This window comes from Leiobunum rupestre, chromosome 8 (assembly GCF_980474605.1).
Source record: "Leiobunum rupestre chromosome 8, qqLeiRupe1.1.hap1, whole genome shotgun sequence".
NCBI classification, from domain to species: Eukaryota; Metazoa; Arthropoda; class Arachnida; order Opiliones; family Sclerosomatidae; genus Leiobunum; species Leiobunum rupestre.
The window spans coordinates 50,598,983-50,613,108 of NC_143391.1; the positions used below are offsets into that span (position 1 = coordinate 50,598,983).

A 14,126-nucleotide genomic window follows, 5' to 3' on the forward strand; every position below is an offset into this window, starting at 1 on the left:
GAGTAACTGTTCTTCGTGGTATCATCGTCTGCTTGTTTCCTTCAGTGTTGCCAATGTTTGAAAGTGGAAATTGCCATTGCTGGGTAGTAAAATTCCCACACCCCTATTTAGCCCCGCCCCCAACGAAAACTCAACGGAAAACATACCATAATTTTGAAAAATGAACTTTTCAAAATTAAATTTTATTCAAATTACAATGTTTAAACATTTTGGTTGTTAGGCCTATGCATTGATTGATTGTAGTATTAGGAGGCACTTGCTTTATATTATTAATAAAACCCAAAATTCACGAAAATACATTGCTCTAGATAATTCCAGGCTTTCAATTGATAGTCAAATTAAAAAACATGGGACAAATACCCGAAGACATGAAAATTACCACAAAATCGACGTTTTTGAAAAAAAAATTGCATGGAACCGCAAAAACTCCCACAATATGGGATATTTCCTACAATCTGGCAACACTGGTTTCCTTGAAGCGGCTATATGGTTGCCACCCTAGTGAGAGCAGTCATTTTCCACAATAAATAGAATATTTAGAGATCCAAATCCGCATTCCAGGCCCTACCGTTTCGCGGGACAGTATTTGTTGAGTTTGGCTTAGTAAATGAACTTCATCAAATCGTGTTGGCGCCATCTATCGTGTTATTGTAAAATTAAACCTTAACATATTTGTTTGGATCTCTATTTATTCTACCTCATTGTTTTCCATATGATTTTTTTGGTAGTGTTCTTCGACGTCCCTACGCCATCTATCGTGTTATTGTAAAACTAAACCTTAACATATTTTGCAAAAGTGTCTGCTTATAGAAACAGATGGTGCCAACATGATTGGATAAAGTTGAAATTTAAGCCTTATTCTCCGACTCAAATAAAACGTGTCCTGCGAATCCCAGATTTGTTTGGATCTCTATTGATTCTACCTCATTGTTTTCCATGTGATTTTTTGGTAGTGTTCTTCGACGTCCCTACGGCTTTGAAAATCATTCGAGCAAAAGTGAATAACACTAGGCACCGTAACGTATTATTTTCGGTGCTTTCCCTTTTCGCTGTCTAGGAAAATATAACAGTAAAGCGGCATCTAAAAAAATCAGGGATTTTGAGAATCATTAAGTCGATTATGAGACAAATCTACATCAGGGAATTTGAATATGGGTAAAAAAATCAGGGAAAAGACAGGGAATTTTAAAAATTAGTCTTTAAATCAGGGAATTTCATTTTGGTTGCAAATCGGAAACTTTTACTAAAATATAGGTTAAAAAATGCCAAATCTTGGCCCAAAATAAGTAAGGGAAAATATCCGGAGATGGTCAGGGAAAACATGTAAAAGTCAGGGAATTTGATTGTGAAAAAACTGTGGCAAACCTGTACATTATGTTATTGTAATGAATACAACAAAACAACCCCACTAGGAGATAGGAAACGAGACATTTTTAATCTCAAATAAGAAAAGGTTAAAGAAAAAAGTCTTTAAAACAAGTGGCGGCTCGACGTGAAGTAGCTCTTTTTTCAATATACATCGCTAGCGTCGAAATTAAAAACTCGGCACTTATAGGTACCGCTTGCGTTAATTGGATCGTTTGTAAAATGGTCAATAGCATAAATTACAGCATTTATAAACAATATTTTACATGGGATATATAATTATTTTAAAGTCCACTAAATAGAGTATAAGTTGTCTAACTATAAAACTCTACAATGGCTCTCTGACGACGGTATCTTTTGGATATTTTAAATTATAGCTTCCTTTGCCTTTAATAGATGGCACCATGCTTTCGAGAATAGTCGCGTTTTTTGAAGAATGGGATAGATTCATGGCCATCTCTAATAACAGGGGCCTTTTCATAATATAGGTGACAATGATAGAGCCGCCACTTGCTTTAATGTTGATGTAAAACGAAACTTTCGCCGCTAGTGGCGCAGCCGTGCTGACGGTCCTCCCAGAGATCCTGCGCTTAAAGAGATATAAAACTCCCTATTACCCCAGCTATCCTCTATTTTGTTAGTGACGGGAGAAAGCTCCCGGCCGAGCGACGGCGCTGATGCTTGAATGTTTCTTGACGCCTTTTCGTTAGAGTTTCATATCTCTTAATACTAGGTCATTGAGTATATTTCAGAAATCGGGTCTAACGTGACATAGCCGAAGGTAATTTCTCTGTGTGTAACCCGTGGTCTTTGCGCTTCGCCTTAATACTAGGTCAAGTATATTTTGGTCATTAAGTTTGTTTTTGGAATATCGGATCGGATTTCGCACTGGCTCGAATTTCGCACTGTAAATCGGGACTCAAGGACGAGCGTATTTTTATTTGTTCGTCATAAGAGTAAATCAGCTGAGAAGCCCGCCTGTAATGGATATAGGGGGTTTAAAGGAGTACAGAGGGGTTTGGGACGCCTGCGAGGTTTTGAGTTATTTTTTCGGGAAAAAAAACATAAAACAAAAATAAAATAAAAATTATTTGTTTTGAAATTCTCGCATGGGAAAAGGGGAGGGGAGTACCATGGTAACTATCACATGGGTAAAGGGGGAGGGGGTACCACGGTAATTATCGCATGTGACAAAGGGGGAGGGGGTACCGCGGTTATTTTCACATGGGAAAAGGATGGAGGAGGTACCACGGTAATTATAACATTGGGAAAAGGGTGGAGGGGGTACCACGGTAATTGTAACATGGGGAAAAGGGTGGAGGGGATACCACGGTACTTATCACATGGTAAATGGGGGGAGGGAGTACCAAGGTAATTATCACATGGGAAAAGAGAGGAGCGGGTACCACGGTAGTTATCACATGGGAAATGGGGGAGGGAGTACCAAGGTAATTATCACATGGGAAAAGAGAGGAGCGGGTACCACGGTAGTTATCACATGGGAAAAGGGGGGAGGGGGTACTACGTAAATTATCACATTTGAAATGGGGGGAGGGGGTACCACGGTAATTATCACATAGGGATAAAGGTAAGGAAGGGCCTTACTGGGGTGGTTCTACTATGGGGAAAAGAGTACCATGGAAATTATCCCCTGGGAAGAAGTTAGAGGTGAGTACCACGGTAATTATCACATGGGGAAAAGGGGAGGAAGGGCCTCACTGGGGTGGTTCTACTATGGGGAAAGGAGTACCATGGAAATTATCCCCTGGGAAAAAGGGGGATGAGGCCTTACTGGGGGGGAGGTTCGACTATGGGGTAAAGGGTATCACGGAAATAATCGAGTGAAAAAAAGGCTCGGGGGCCTTACTGCGGTGGTTTGACTATGGGGTAAAGGGTGCCACGGTAATTCTCGCATGGGAAAAAGGGGGAGACGGCCTTACTGCGGTGGTTCGAATATGGGGAAAAGGGTGCCTCGAAACACACCACTAGCTGAGAAGCCAGCCTGTAATGGATACAGGGGGTTTAAAGGAGTACAGAGGGGTTTGGGAAGCCTGCGAGTTTTTCAGTTATTTTTGCGGGGAAAAGAGTACCACGGAAATTCTCGCATGGGAAAAGGGTAGGGGAGTACCATGGTAACTATCACATGGGTAAAGGGGGGAGGGGTACCACGGTTATTATCACATGGGAAAAGGATGGAGGGTGTACCACAGTAATTATAACATGGGGAAAAAGGTCGAGGGGTACCACGGTAATTGTAACATGGGGAAAAGGGTGGAGGGGATACCACGGTAGTTATCACATGGGAAATGGGGGGAGGGAGTACCAAGGTAATTATCACATGGGAAAAGAGGGGAGCGGGTACCATGGTAGTTATCACATGGGAAAAGGGGGAGGGGGTACTACGGAAATTATCACATTTGAAAAGGGGGGAGGGGGTACCACGGTAATTATCACATGGGGAAAAAGGGGAGTAAGGGCCTTACTGGGGTGGCTCTACTATGGGGAAAAGAGTACCATGGAAATTATCCCCTGGGAAGAAGGGAGAGGTGAGTACCACGGTAATTATCACATGGGGAAAAGGGGAGGAAGGGCCTTACTGGGGTGGTTCTACTATGGGGAAAGGAGTACCATGGAAATTATCCCCTGGGAAAGGGGGGGAGGCTTTACTGGGGGGGAGGTTCGACTATGGGGTAAAGGGTGCCACGGTAATTCTCGCATGGGGAAAAGTGGAGGCTGGCTTACTGCGGTGGTTCGCATATGGGGAAAAGGGTGCCTCGAAACACACCACTAGCTGAGAAGCCCGCCTTACAGGTGCGCTTCTCAGCTAGTTTCTACTATAGGCAGATAACATTAATATCTAAGGTTATGGATCCAATACCAAACGCACCTTCTTAGGCCGAAGCCAGCTAGCGACGTTTACGTCTATTATTTTATCCGTAATAAATCAACGGTCTTCAACCTATGGTCATCTCTAATTAGGTTAAGGCGTAGTATGTTGTAAAAAAGTATATGTTATCTACTTAGATATCTTTAAAGTCTTCATCTCAGTTCCGCACTCCCGTCTCATATGGCTAAGCTGTCTAGCTACGCCGTTTGCTGAGTCCTCACGAGTATGACTTCAGCGACCGCTTACAACTTGTCTTTGTCGATGGTGTTGATAGCAAAGCAATGTCTTGATACCCTTATTATTTCTTGTAAACCTCAACAAGATTCCCGCCAATGTGCGCTCCGACCCGCACCTGCATCCCGATGAACTCAATAACTATCAGGTTATCAACTCGTATCTAGACGTACTCTAGATTGACTTAGGGGTAGTGGAGTGAGTACAAATCAGTTCTTCTCGTCTCGGTTAGCCTATTAATAATTCTAAAACACTTTTCTTGAATTCCTGCTCACATAAATTATTCATGAGTCATAACCCACCGCGCATGTCAAACTAGACATGTATAATATTTCACTAATGAGATAAGTATAGCTCTATACTCCCAATATTATTCGGGTAAGCCGTAGCACTTACAAGAAGCTTGTGCTAGCTCAATGTCAGGCAGATATGACACGCCCCTTGTTTTTTTTATCGTATCGCACCCACTTGGAACTCCATTCACTCACCGGGGTTAGTAATGCAGTTCAATTATAAGCATTTGTCATTATAATTTTTATTGGTAATAGGTGGTAAGGCGGCACAACGACCGATCTACTCAGTAGTATAGTGGACCACTATACTACTGAGAAGATCGGTCGTTGTGGTAAAGGACACATCGTGTTTTATATGGACGAGAAATAAAATCAGAAATCGCTAAAGCCCAAAAGGTAAAAACTCGCCAGCAACCCAAAGTCGCTAACGAAACATCCCGTCCAAAATCCAAATAGGCATGCGTCTCATAAATTACAACCCCTAATACCGCCTAAAAGTCTGAAATCTCCATTGTCTTCAATAGAGTAGTAGCACTACTTAGCTTTGACCATGGCCACCATTTCGGTCGCAAATTTTTTATCTATAGGAAAGAGCCTGGGAGACGTACTAGGACTTCACAGTGCCATTACTCTATTTTAAACCAAAATTACTTCCAACACTGAATAACGTTTTCTAGTAAACGAATTCTTACTGTTTTACCCGTTGCCGAAAGGGTGCATAAACATAGATTTTGGTCTTGATAATATTAGATATTATTCTATAATTACGTGTTGAAAATATTCGATAAATATCATGCTTCCTAGGAGCAACAAACACAGCACCCAATAGATGTGTCTATAAAATAATATGAATAAAAAGTAAAAAATTGAATATGTTGCCCCTTACGTCACAGCTACTTACTTTTACAAGTCTACGAACGCGCGGTACAGTCTCAAGGAATATAGGTTTTTCTAGCGCGCGTGAAAATTGAGCGTGGGAAGAATATACTAATTAAGCCTTGTTTTGTGACGAAAAAGCAACATTTTATTTTTACTTTTTATTCATTTTATTTTATAGACAATTAAAATAAAATTTTTAATTTGCTTTGATAAACGTCTTTAGTAAATACATAGACAATAATCTGTTTATTGTCTATAGCAAATATGACCACATTTCCATTTATCGCGAGTCTTTCTGCATGACATTTCTTATCAAATTTCGTGAAGATCTCGATTCGTATACCGTAGGCTGCGTGACTTGAGACTTTGAGAGGTAGCTTGTTTCTTATGTCTGTTTGCTTAATCTTTTCAAGGAGGATCTTTTGAAATCGTCATTGTTACTTAAAAAGTAGATCAGTGTTCTAACTGGGAACTACTGGCACTTAGTAAATTGGGGTAGGCCCAAGATTACTAGAAATGTATTAGCCCTAAAATGTAAAAAATAATACATTCGTAAAATTGCCGTTTTCAGTAAAGTAGGGTAAACGACGAAAATATTAAAATGAGTAAATCCCAGGCTCTAGAAATAGTACTTTTAATGTTCCAAAAGTGATTGGATGTTGAAATTAGTCACATTTAATGATTTATGAGCTGTTCTCTATCTTCCCCAATATATTTCTAGATAAAACCGGTTACCTGACGTCGAAAGTTCTTGTAATTGGACAATATTATTCAATTAGTACTGTGCAATAGTTTCGATTACATTAATGAGGATGGGATTCATAGGTATCCCGCGGGCAGGCTTGGAAATAAGGTTTATTTCTAAACTGGTCTATTTGGCCAGTGACTCCCAACTCTTGAATTATTTAAGTGGTCACGTAGAACAGTTGGTTAATAATACGATAGATAATTTTGAATTAATAAACTGAACACTTTACCAGTGAACCCCTAGCTTTTGAATAAAAAACTGGTCCGAGCAATTAATAAACTGGTCTTTAACCCAGTGACCACCGCTTATTTCCAAGCCTGCCCGCGGGGGCATGAGTCGGGAGTATCACCAAATTATTGAAAATAAAGTACTCCTAATTTGCATTGGGCGAATAATATTGAACGAACCATTTTTCGCCGTCGGCTATCCAGTGATTGGCATTCTGTAGTTATTTTGTAGCGAACAGAAGTATTTGGAGCCAGAATAAGCGGAACAATTTCAATAATTGAGCGGTGATATCGCAGAAAACCAAAGCAAACTAACTAACGAACAATTTGAAAAATGAATAATAGCGGGCGACTCGAGACGATACAAACGCAACAACAATGGGTATAATTACCATTGTTGTAGTGTATGATCCTGGCGTATATTGTATTTATCATTAGTCGGTGGCGCCATCTAGCTCCAGTGACGAAATTTTTCAAAAGTTTGAAATTCATAGCAAAAATAAATTTTGAATTATTAGCTCTGAATCGGGTTTAGTGGCCAGTCTGTATTTTCTATAGTCTTAGAACAGCATATAATCTTCGATATTTTCCTTTGTTTTACAACAAACTTAATAAATTGACTTACAATTTATAATTTTTCCTATAAACGTTTAGGACTTTCATTGGGTCACCTTTCACCCTGAAAGACTATGATAAGAGGTTCGTTGAAACCGAGGGGCATCTCCCTATGTTTTAAGGTGTTCTAATCATCAATATTTAATCATTTTAATAGCGATTTAATAATTTCAATCTCGATTTAATTATTATAATCCCTATTTAATTATTTCAATCTCGATTTAATTATTTCAATCCCGATTTAATTATTTCAATCTCGATTTAATTATTTCAATCTCGATTTAATTATTTCAATCTCGATTTAATTATTTCAATCTCGATTTAATTATTTCAATCTCGATTTAATTATTTCAATCTCGATTTCATTATTTCAATTTCGATTTAATTATTTCTATATCGATTTCACTATTTCAATCATAGTGACTTGCCTCTCGCTTAAAACGCCGTTGAAGTTCTTTAATACACTATTACCCTTCGGTAACCCTACCTCCGATACCAGTTCCGACAACTATTTTTTGTCTTTGATACAAATGCCTATGAAAGGGTTATTAAAATACTTACCTAAAAATTTTGGTATCGTTATGTTTGAAGGTGCAATGTCAAGTATCGAAGTTCGAAACGGGATGGAGAATTCCTATATTGGCGTTCAAAGCGACGAGCGGCCCTTCAAATGCGAACAATGTGACAAAACGTTCAAAACGAGTTACCTTTTGAAACAACACGAAAAGTTGCATTCCGCTCTAAGACCGTTCAAGTGCTCGAAGTGTAACGAATCTTTCAAGACGAAGTTTATTTTGGAATATCACCGATTGGTGCACACGAATCGAAGACCTTTTCAATGCAACCAGTGCAGCCTCGGCTTCAAACGAAGATACCATTTGTCTACGCACATGAAAACCGTTCACACGAACGTGCGAGCTTTGCAGTGCGATCAGTGTAACGCTATCTTCAAAACGAAGTTTATTTTGAAATATCACCGATCATTGGTGCACACTAGCGAAAGACCTTTTAAATGCCATCACTGTAACCTCGCCTTCAAACGAAAATTCCATTTGACGACACACTTGCAAACCGTTCACACGGATGCGCGCCCGTTCCAATGCGATCGCTGTCACGCCCTCTTCAAAACGAAAGACAATCTGAATGGCCATAAAAAACGCGTGCATACAAGCAAGAGTGCTCGAAGTGAGAGAAAATATTTAGATACTGATGATGATGGATTCCCTAACCAAACGTTCCACAGCGACTACAGGCCGTTTAAGTGCAAACAGTGTAACAAAACCTTCAAAACGAAATTTATTCTGAAACAACACGATATCGTGCACTCGGTCCTGAGGCCGTTTAAGTGCAAACAGTGTAACAAATCCTTCAAAACGAAGTACACTTTGGAAAATCACAGTTTTGTGCATTCGGCTCAGAAATCGTTTCAGTGCAGTCAATGTAGCCTGGCTTACAAACGAAAATACGATTTGTTGAATCACCTGAAAAATATCCATAACGCTGTGTACCCTTTCCTGTGTGATCACTGCAACGAGGCCTTCGAAACGAAGCACGATTTGCGTGTCCACCAAACTGCGCATACAATTGTTAAATCGTACGCGTGTTGCCAGTGTATTTCCACAGACATTGATAGTCCAGGAATTACCAACGGTGTAACGCCATTAACATTCGACTTGTCCAACAATATCCCGCTCGTCATAGGTAGGTATACCTTTCCAATTATTGTATGATGGTCGGCGTGGTTGTAATTAGGAATGCAAAATTTACGTAGTCACGCTAAAGCAAGTTCAGGTTCTAGTGTAGTACCTGGATCGAACCATAGATGTCGTTGTTTGTAGTGAGTTCGACCGGTTGTATAAGGCCCAGTTGGATGGGATTTTCGAAGTTACGTACGAGTATTATTCAAAACTAGCTATTGCCTAGCACTCTTATTTAACAAAGTCGGTTTTTTAGCACTAAATTTTAATTGGTAAATGATTACAAACATCTATTCGATTTAACAAAATAAAGGTAAAATATGAAAATTTACGCACTTTTATTATGTTTATTAACAGAGATTGTATTAGATTAAGTATTGTTTAAAGAGTTACGAGTAATTTTATTTCGCCTTTAAACTGAGAACTCTCCGGAGCTTATCGTTGGGTAATTAAAATTTCAATATTTAGCTCTGCGGCGGCGATAGGGGGCGATACTTTATCAGGGGCGGTTCCATAGGGGGGGGGGCGATGGGGGCGATCGCCCCCCCTTAGAATACTTGAAAAAACATAAAAAACATTTGAAGTTATTGAAATATATTTATAGAGACTAGAGTATACTAGACTTTCTAGTTTTAGAAAGTACTTCGTTTAAGCAAACGAAAATGAGAGCTGCACGTTACATTTTCACGCTCCATCTACTTTAATACCTGCCAACTAAATTTGTGAAGAAATAGCAGATGACTTTTGAATGCCCATGATCGCCCCTACTTACTTGATGGCCTGGATCCGCTCCTGTACTTTATGGGTTCTTTTTTTCTGTAATATGGAAATAAGCATCATAGATGGTTTTGTTTTGTAACCGCTACTTGCTTTAAGCTTATAGTTGAAATTAGCGCACGTAATAATATGATTTTTTACGTTGCTCAATAGACCCCTCTATAAATTCGTTTTTCGGCTTTTGGAAATTTCTTATTATGACGTGTTAGATGGTTAACGGATAAAACAAATAAAGTTTGTAAAATTAACACTCGCGTATTGTTCCTACAGGTCCCACGCCGAATGATGATCTAATCGTGACATCCGAAAAACCTGACGTCGGAGGTCTCGGCGACCAGTGCTCGTTGAAGGGCGAACGGTGCCACCGCGACAAGTGTCCCTTCAAGTGCGAAAAGTGCAATGGCGTCTTTAAAAGCAAAGACCTTTTAAAAAGACACTTAAGCGTGCATTCAGATCTGAGACCGTTTAAATGTCGTCAATGCGAACACGCTTTCAAACGGAAAAGTGATTTGAGGAATCATGTGAAATTTGTACACACTGACGCTCGGCCTTTCGAATGTGATCTGTGCAATCTCGCCTTCAAAAGGAATTCCGATTTGAAGAAACACTATCAAGGGGTTCACACGGGTGAGCGACCTTTCCGCTGCGATCAGTGTCACGCCACATTCAAAAGAGATCTCGATTTGCAGAAACACGTGAAAAATGTTCACACGGATGAGCGGCCTTTCCAGTGCGATCAGTGTTGTATGGCTTTCAAAAAGGAAGTTGCTTTGCGGAAACACGTCAAAAGTGCGCACACGGACGCGCGACGTTTCCAGTGCGATCAATGCAGCTTCGCCTTCAGAAGGAAATTAATTTTGAAACGACATGTGGAAGTTGTTCACGCTCCTTCTCACCGCGAAAAGAGGCATTCCAGATTCCCGACTCGTCACCAGCAACTCGGCTTAACGCGTCAACAATGCACGGTTAAACTGCGGAGACTAACAGCGGCGCAGATTGCCTCGTATACCCAAAACCCAACCCGTTACAGTGACGATAACAATGCCGCATTTGAACGTCCAAGTGTCATCAAGAGCGAACCGTTATCGGACGAAGAGGAAACGTTCTGGGTCAAGACTGAGCCGCTGGACATCGCGGAAGGCGAGGACCTCACTTGCATTGTGAAACAGGAAGTGCACTCCGATATTGACGGTGGTATCGAAAGTTACGTGGTTGACTCCTTGAAGCAGAACGCCCTTCCGGTATACCTCGAACTTCCTAGTGTAAAATTCGGTAATGAAGAAGAATATATTACAGCGGATATTCCCTGAGATCACTAATTTCACTAGAGAATGAACTAGGTATATACATTAACTTATTAAAACCAAGAGGAATTTTGTCGAAAACGAATTTTACGAGTTACCTGGTTTTGGAAATTGGGTAGCGAAACGCAAATAAATCGGGCGCCGAATTCATTAACGTACCGAACTGGCTCTTTTAAGTGAATTAAAAAAAAACCTTAAACAACTTCAGTAAAATAAGTTATTGGTAACCTATGAAGACAAATTCACGTGGAAAAATATTCCTTGTTTGGGAAACGGTTGTACTGGTAAATATGTCACTCTATCGCTTGAAACCAGTTTTAATTAACAGTTTCTCAATTTCACTGGTGAAAACCGGTATTTCAACCAACTGAAACTGGATTTTAAGGTTACTTCTTTTGAATAAAATTTTAAACGTTAAAATTAAATGTAATTGTTTGTGTCTTGGTGTATTTTTAAATTTGATTAGGGGTCTAAGCTATTTGAGATATTTAGTAGTACTGGTAACAGTTATGGTTGCATCCAATCTCGTGCTAAGATAGACGGGAAGAAATATCTTACTTTCACACGGTTGATATTTGAAAAGAAACACGTTACCGAATTATGTATTGCAAGACCCTTTTGGAAAAGGGACCGAATTTCAAAATGCCCTAGTTTGAAAATTGCTTCAAAGAGTTTCGCAAAAAATTCGGCGGACTTATGGTAATGCTTTTAAAAGGAAATTTGTCGTTTGAATTTTAGTAATTTCCCGCTCTAGTTACCAGAATTTGATTGGACCGATCTGCTATCACGAGGATTTTCCACTTGAAATTCGTTTCGAATTTTTCAAATGATTAACGTGGAATGACTCTTTACCTTGCAGAATTTGTAGAGCACCGAATTACTTAAATCTTGTAATTTTTGAAAACTATAACTTCCCCTACGTCTGTCCATCGTTTTCTCTCCTACTACCAGGTTTAAGAGAAGGCGACAATATGACGTTACAGAAGTGGGTTTTCACAAGATAGGGAGGGGATAATAATTTTTACCCACTGACTTTCGGAATCGATCTATTTAGGCAAACTAATAATCATTTATGTCCCGATATTATTTAGGCAATCGAATAGAAAATTGGCTGACGTCTTAAATACCATCAACAGAAAGAAATAATTTTAATGTAGTAATTATCATAAAATAAATTTCAGTAATTTTTCAATCAATGAGCTTCTGTTTTCAAATAAATCACCCATAAGTAGAATATTTTAAGATGTGGAATTTACTTAAATTAGAAAAAAGTCATGAAATTAATTGTACGGTCTTAGAGAAAAGGGGGAGAACGTGGGTTATGGAAACGTTTCCTATTGAAATCATATAAAATATCTTCTGGACTAAAATAATGCACACTGTACATGATGATGATGGACACTTTTCTTAGTTGTGTTCCACAAAATGTATTTTATTATTTTCACGAGTTTTGCTGCATGACTGTTTATAAACAATTTTGGTCGAGAAATTCGAAATTCATCAATCAGCCTAATATGCAAAGTAATTTTGTAGCTTATATTTGTTTGCTTATCCATTGATTTATAATTATTCTTTAAAATTTATATCAATGCTAAAATAGCCACGAGGAAAAACTGAATTTTCAAATAATTTGGGTTAGGTACCAGATTTTCGGGGATTTTTACTATTCCAAGGCCCAATTATATTTTGGTCTACCGTGATATTTTATAGTAAAGAAGGGCTCACGCCGACCACATGTATTTAAACAATACTAAATCAAACAAAGTGGATAATGTGTTTTTATACAACTATTTTACGTAATATTCCTATTGTGTCTTATCCCATTCGTCCAAATTTCAATTTTCATGTTCAATAACGACGCCGTCATTAAAAGTCATCAACGACGTAACACGTTTTTGTAGGGGAAACCTTCCCGTTCTCCATTTATAATGTAAATACAGTAAAATATGACGCTTAGTTTAGTATTGACAATTAATTTATTTTGTGTATCTAATTGACGCTTAGTTTGATATTGACATTTAATTTATTTTGTGTATCTAATTGACGCTTAGTTTGATATTGACACTTAATTTATTTTGTGTATCTAATTGACGCTTAGTTTGATAATGACACTTAATTTATTTTGTGTATCTAATTGACACTTAATTTATTTTGTGTATCTAATTGACACTTAATTTATTTTGTGTATCTAATTGACACTTAATTTATTTTGTGTATCTAATTGACACTTAATTTAGTTTGTGTATCTAATTGACACTTAATTTAGTTTGTGTATCTGTTTAACTCTTAATTTAGTTTGTGTATCTTATTGATACTTAATTTAGTTCCTGTGTATCTTATTGATACTTAATTTAGTTCCTGTGTATCTTATTGATACTTAATTTAGTTCCTGTGTATCTTATTGACATAATTTAATTTGTGTCTTATTGATACTTAATTTAGTTCCTGTGTATCTTATTGACATAATTTAATTTGTGTCTTATTGACACGCCTATTAATTTCTGTCCTATTGACACGCCAATTAATTTAGGTCCTATTGAAACTTAGATTAATTTAAGTGTCAAATTGACACAGTTCGTGGGAGGCTATTCTGTAACTTTTTTAATTATCGAACTCTATGTCGATGCGAACGTGAACTCGAACGACCCCGTATTGATCGAGATCGTTCTCGATCGTGATATGCTATTCTGTAACTCATTCGATACTGTAGAAGTCGATTTTCGTCAAGAGGAGATACGTCGAACGTAAGAGAAGATAAGTCGAACGTAAGAGGAGCTAAGTCGAACGTAAGAGGAGCTAAGTCGAACGTAAGAGGAGATAAGTCGGACGTAAGAGGAGATAAGTCGAACGTATTGTAGCGCATACTAGACTGATCGTAGACGGAATAACCTTTAAAACTTAATAAACATTTCTATGTACAATTTATTACATGACGGGCTAAACGGTACAGTAACTGGAAGGCCAAATTAATCACAAAAACACTACCCTTTGACAGAAGTACACTATAAATTTATAGGAAAAATAATGGTTCCCATAACAAACCAAAAAGGTAAAAATGCTATATTTACTTAAAACTAGGTAGTCGTAAACATTCCTTAAA

General features: G+C 38.4%; 1 protein-coding gene across 2 annotated transcripts; it reads left to right on the top strand.

Moving 5' to 3' along the window:
- Positions 1–6,002: 6,002 nt before the first annotated feature.
- LOC149933653 (uncharacterized) lies at positions 6,003–11,407 on the top strand. 2 transcript variants are annotated; one of them, XM_090155646.1, is made up of 3 exons: positions 6,003–6,031; positions 7,840–8,949; positions 9,993–11,407. In XM_090155646.1, exons 2-3 carry the CDS (start codon positions 7,845–7,847, stop codon positions 11,030–11,032), a joined length of 2,145 nt encoding a protein of 714 aa, XP_090011772.1. In that variant the 5' UTR covers positions 6,003–6,031; positions 7,840–7,844; the 3' UTR covers positions 11,033–11,407. The 2 variants fall into 2 exon arrangements, with proteins under 2 accessions (XP_090011772.1, XP_090011771.1); XM_090155645.1 differs by lacking the exon at positions 6,003–6,031 and having other exon boundaries at positions 7,827–8,949.
- The last annotated feature ends 2,719 nt before the right edge of the window (positions 11,408–14,126 follow it).

What these genes read in the sequence shown, in the direction of transcription:
- LOC149933653 (XM_090155645.1), top strand. Translation starts at nt 7,830, where the DNA reads ATGTTTGAAGGTGCAATGTCAAGTATCGAAGTTCGAAACGGGATGGAG. An exon ending in CAATATCCCGCTCGTCATAG is followed by an intron (nt 8,950 to 9,992) that starts GTAGGTATACCT and finishes TTGTTCCTACAG; the next exon opens with GTCCCACGCCGAATGATGAT.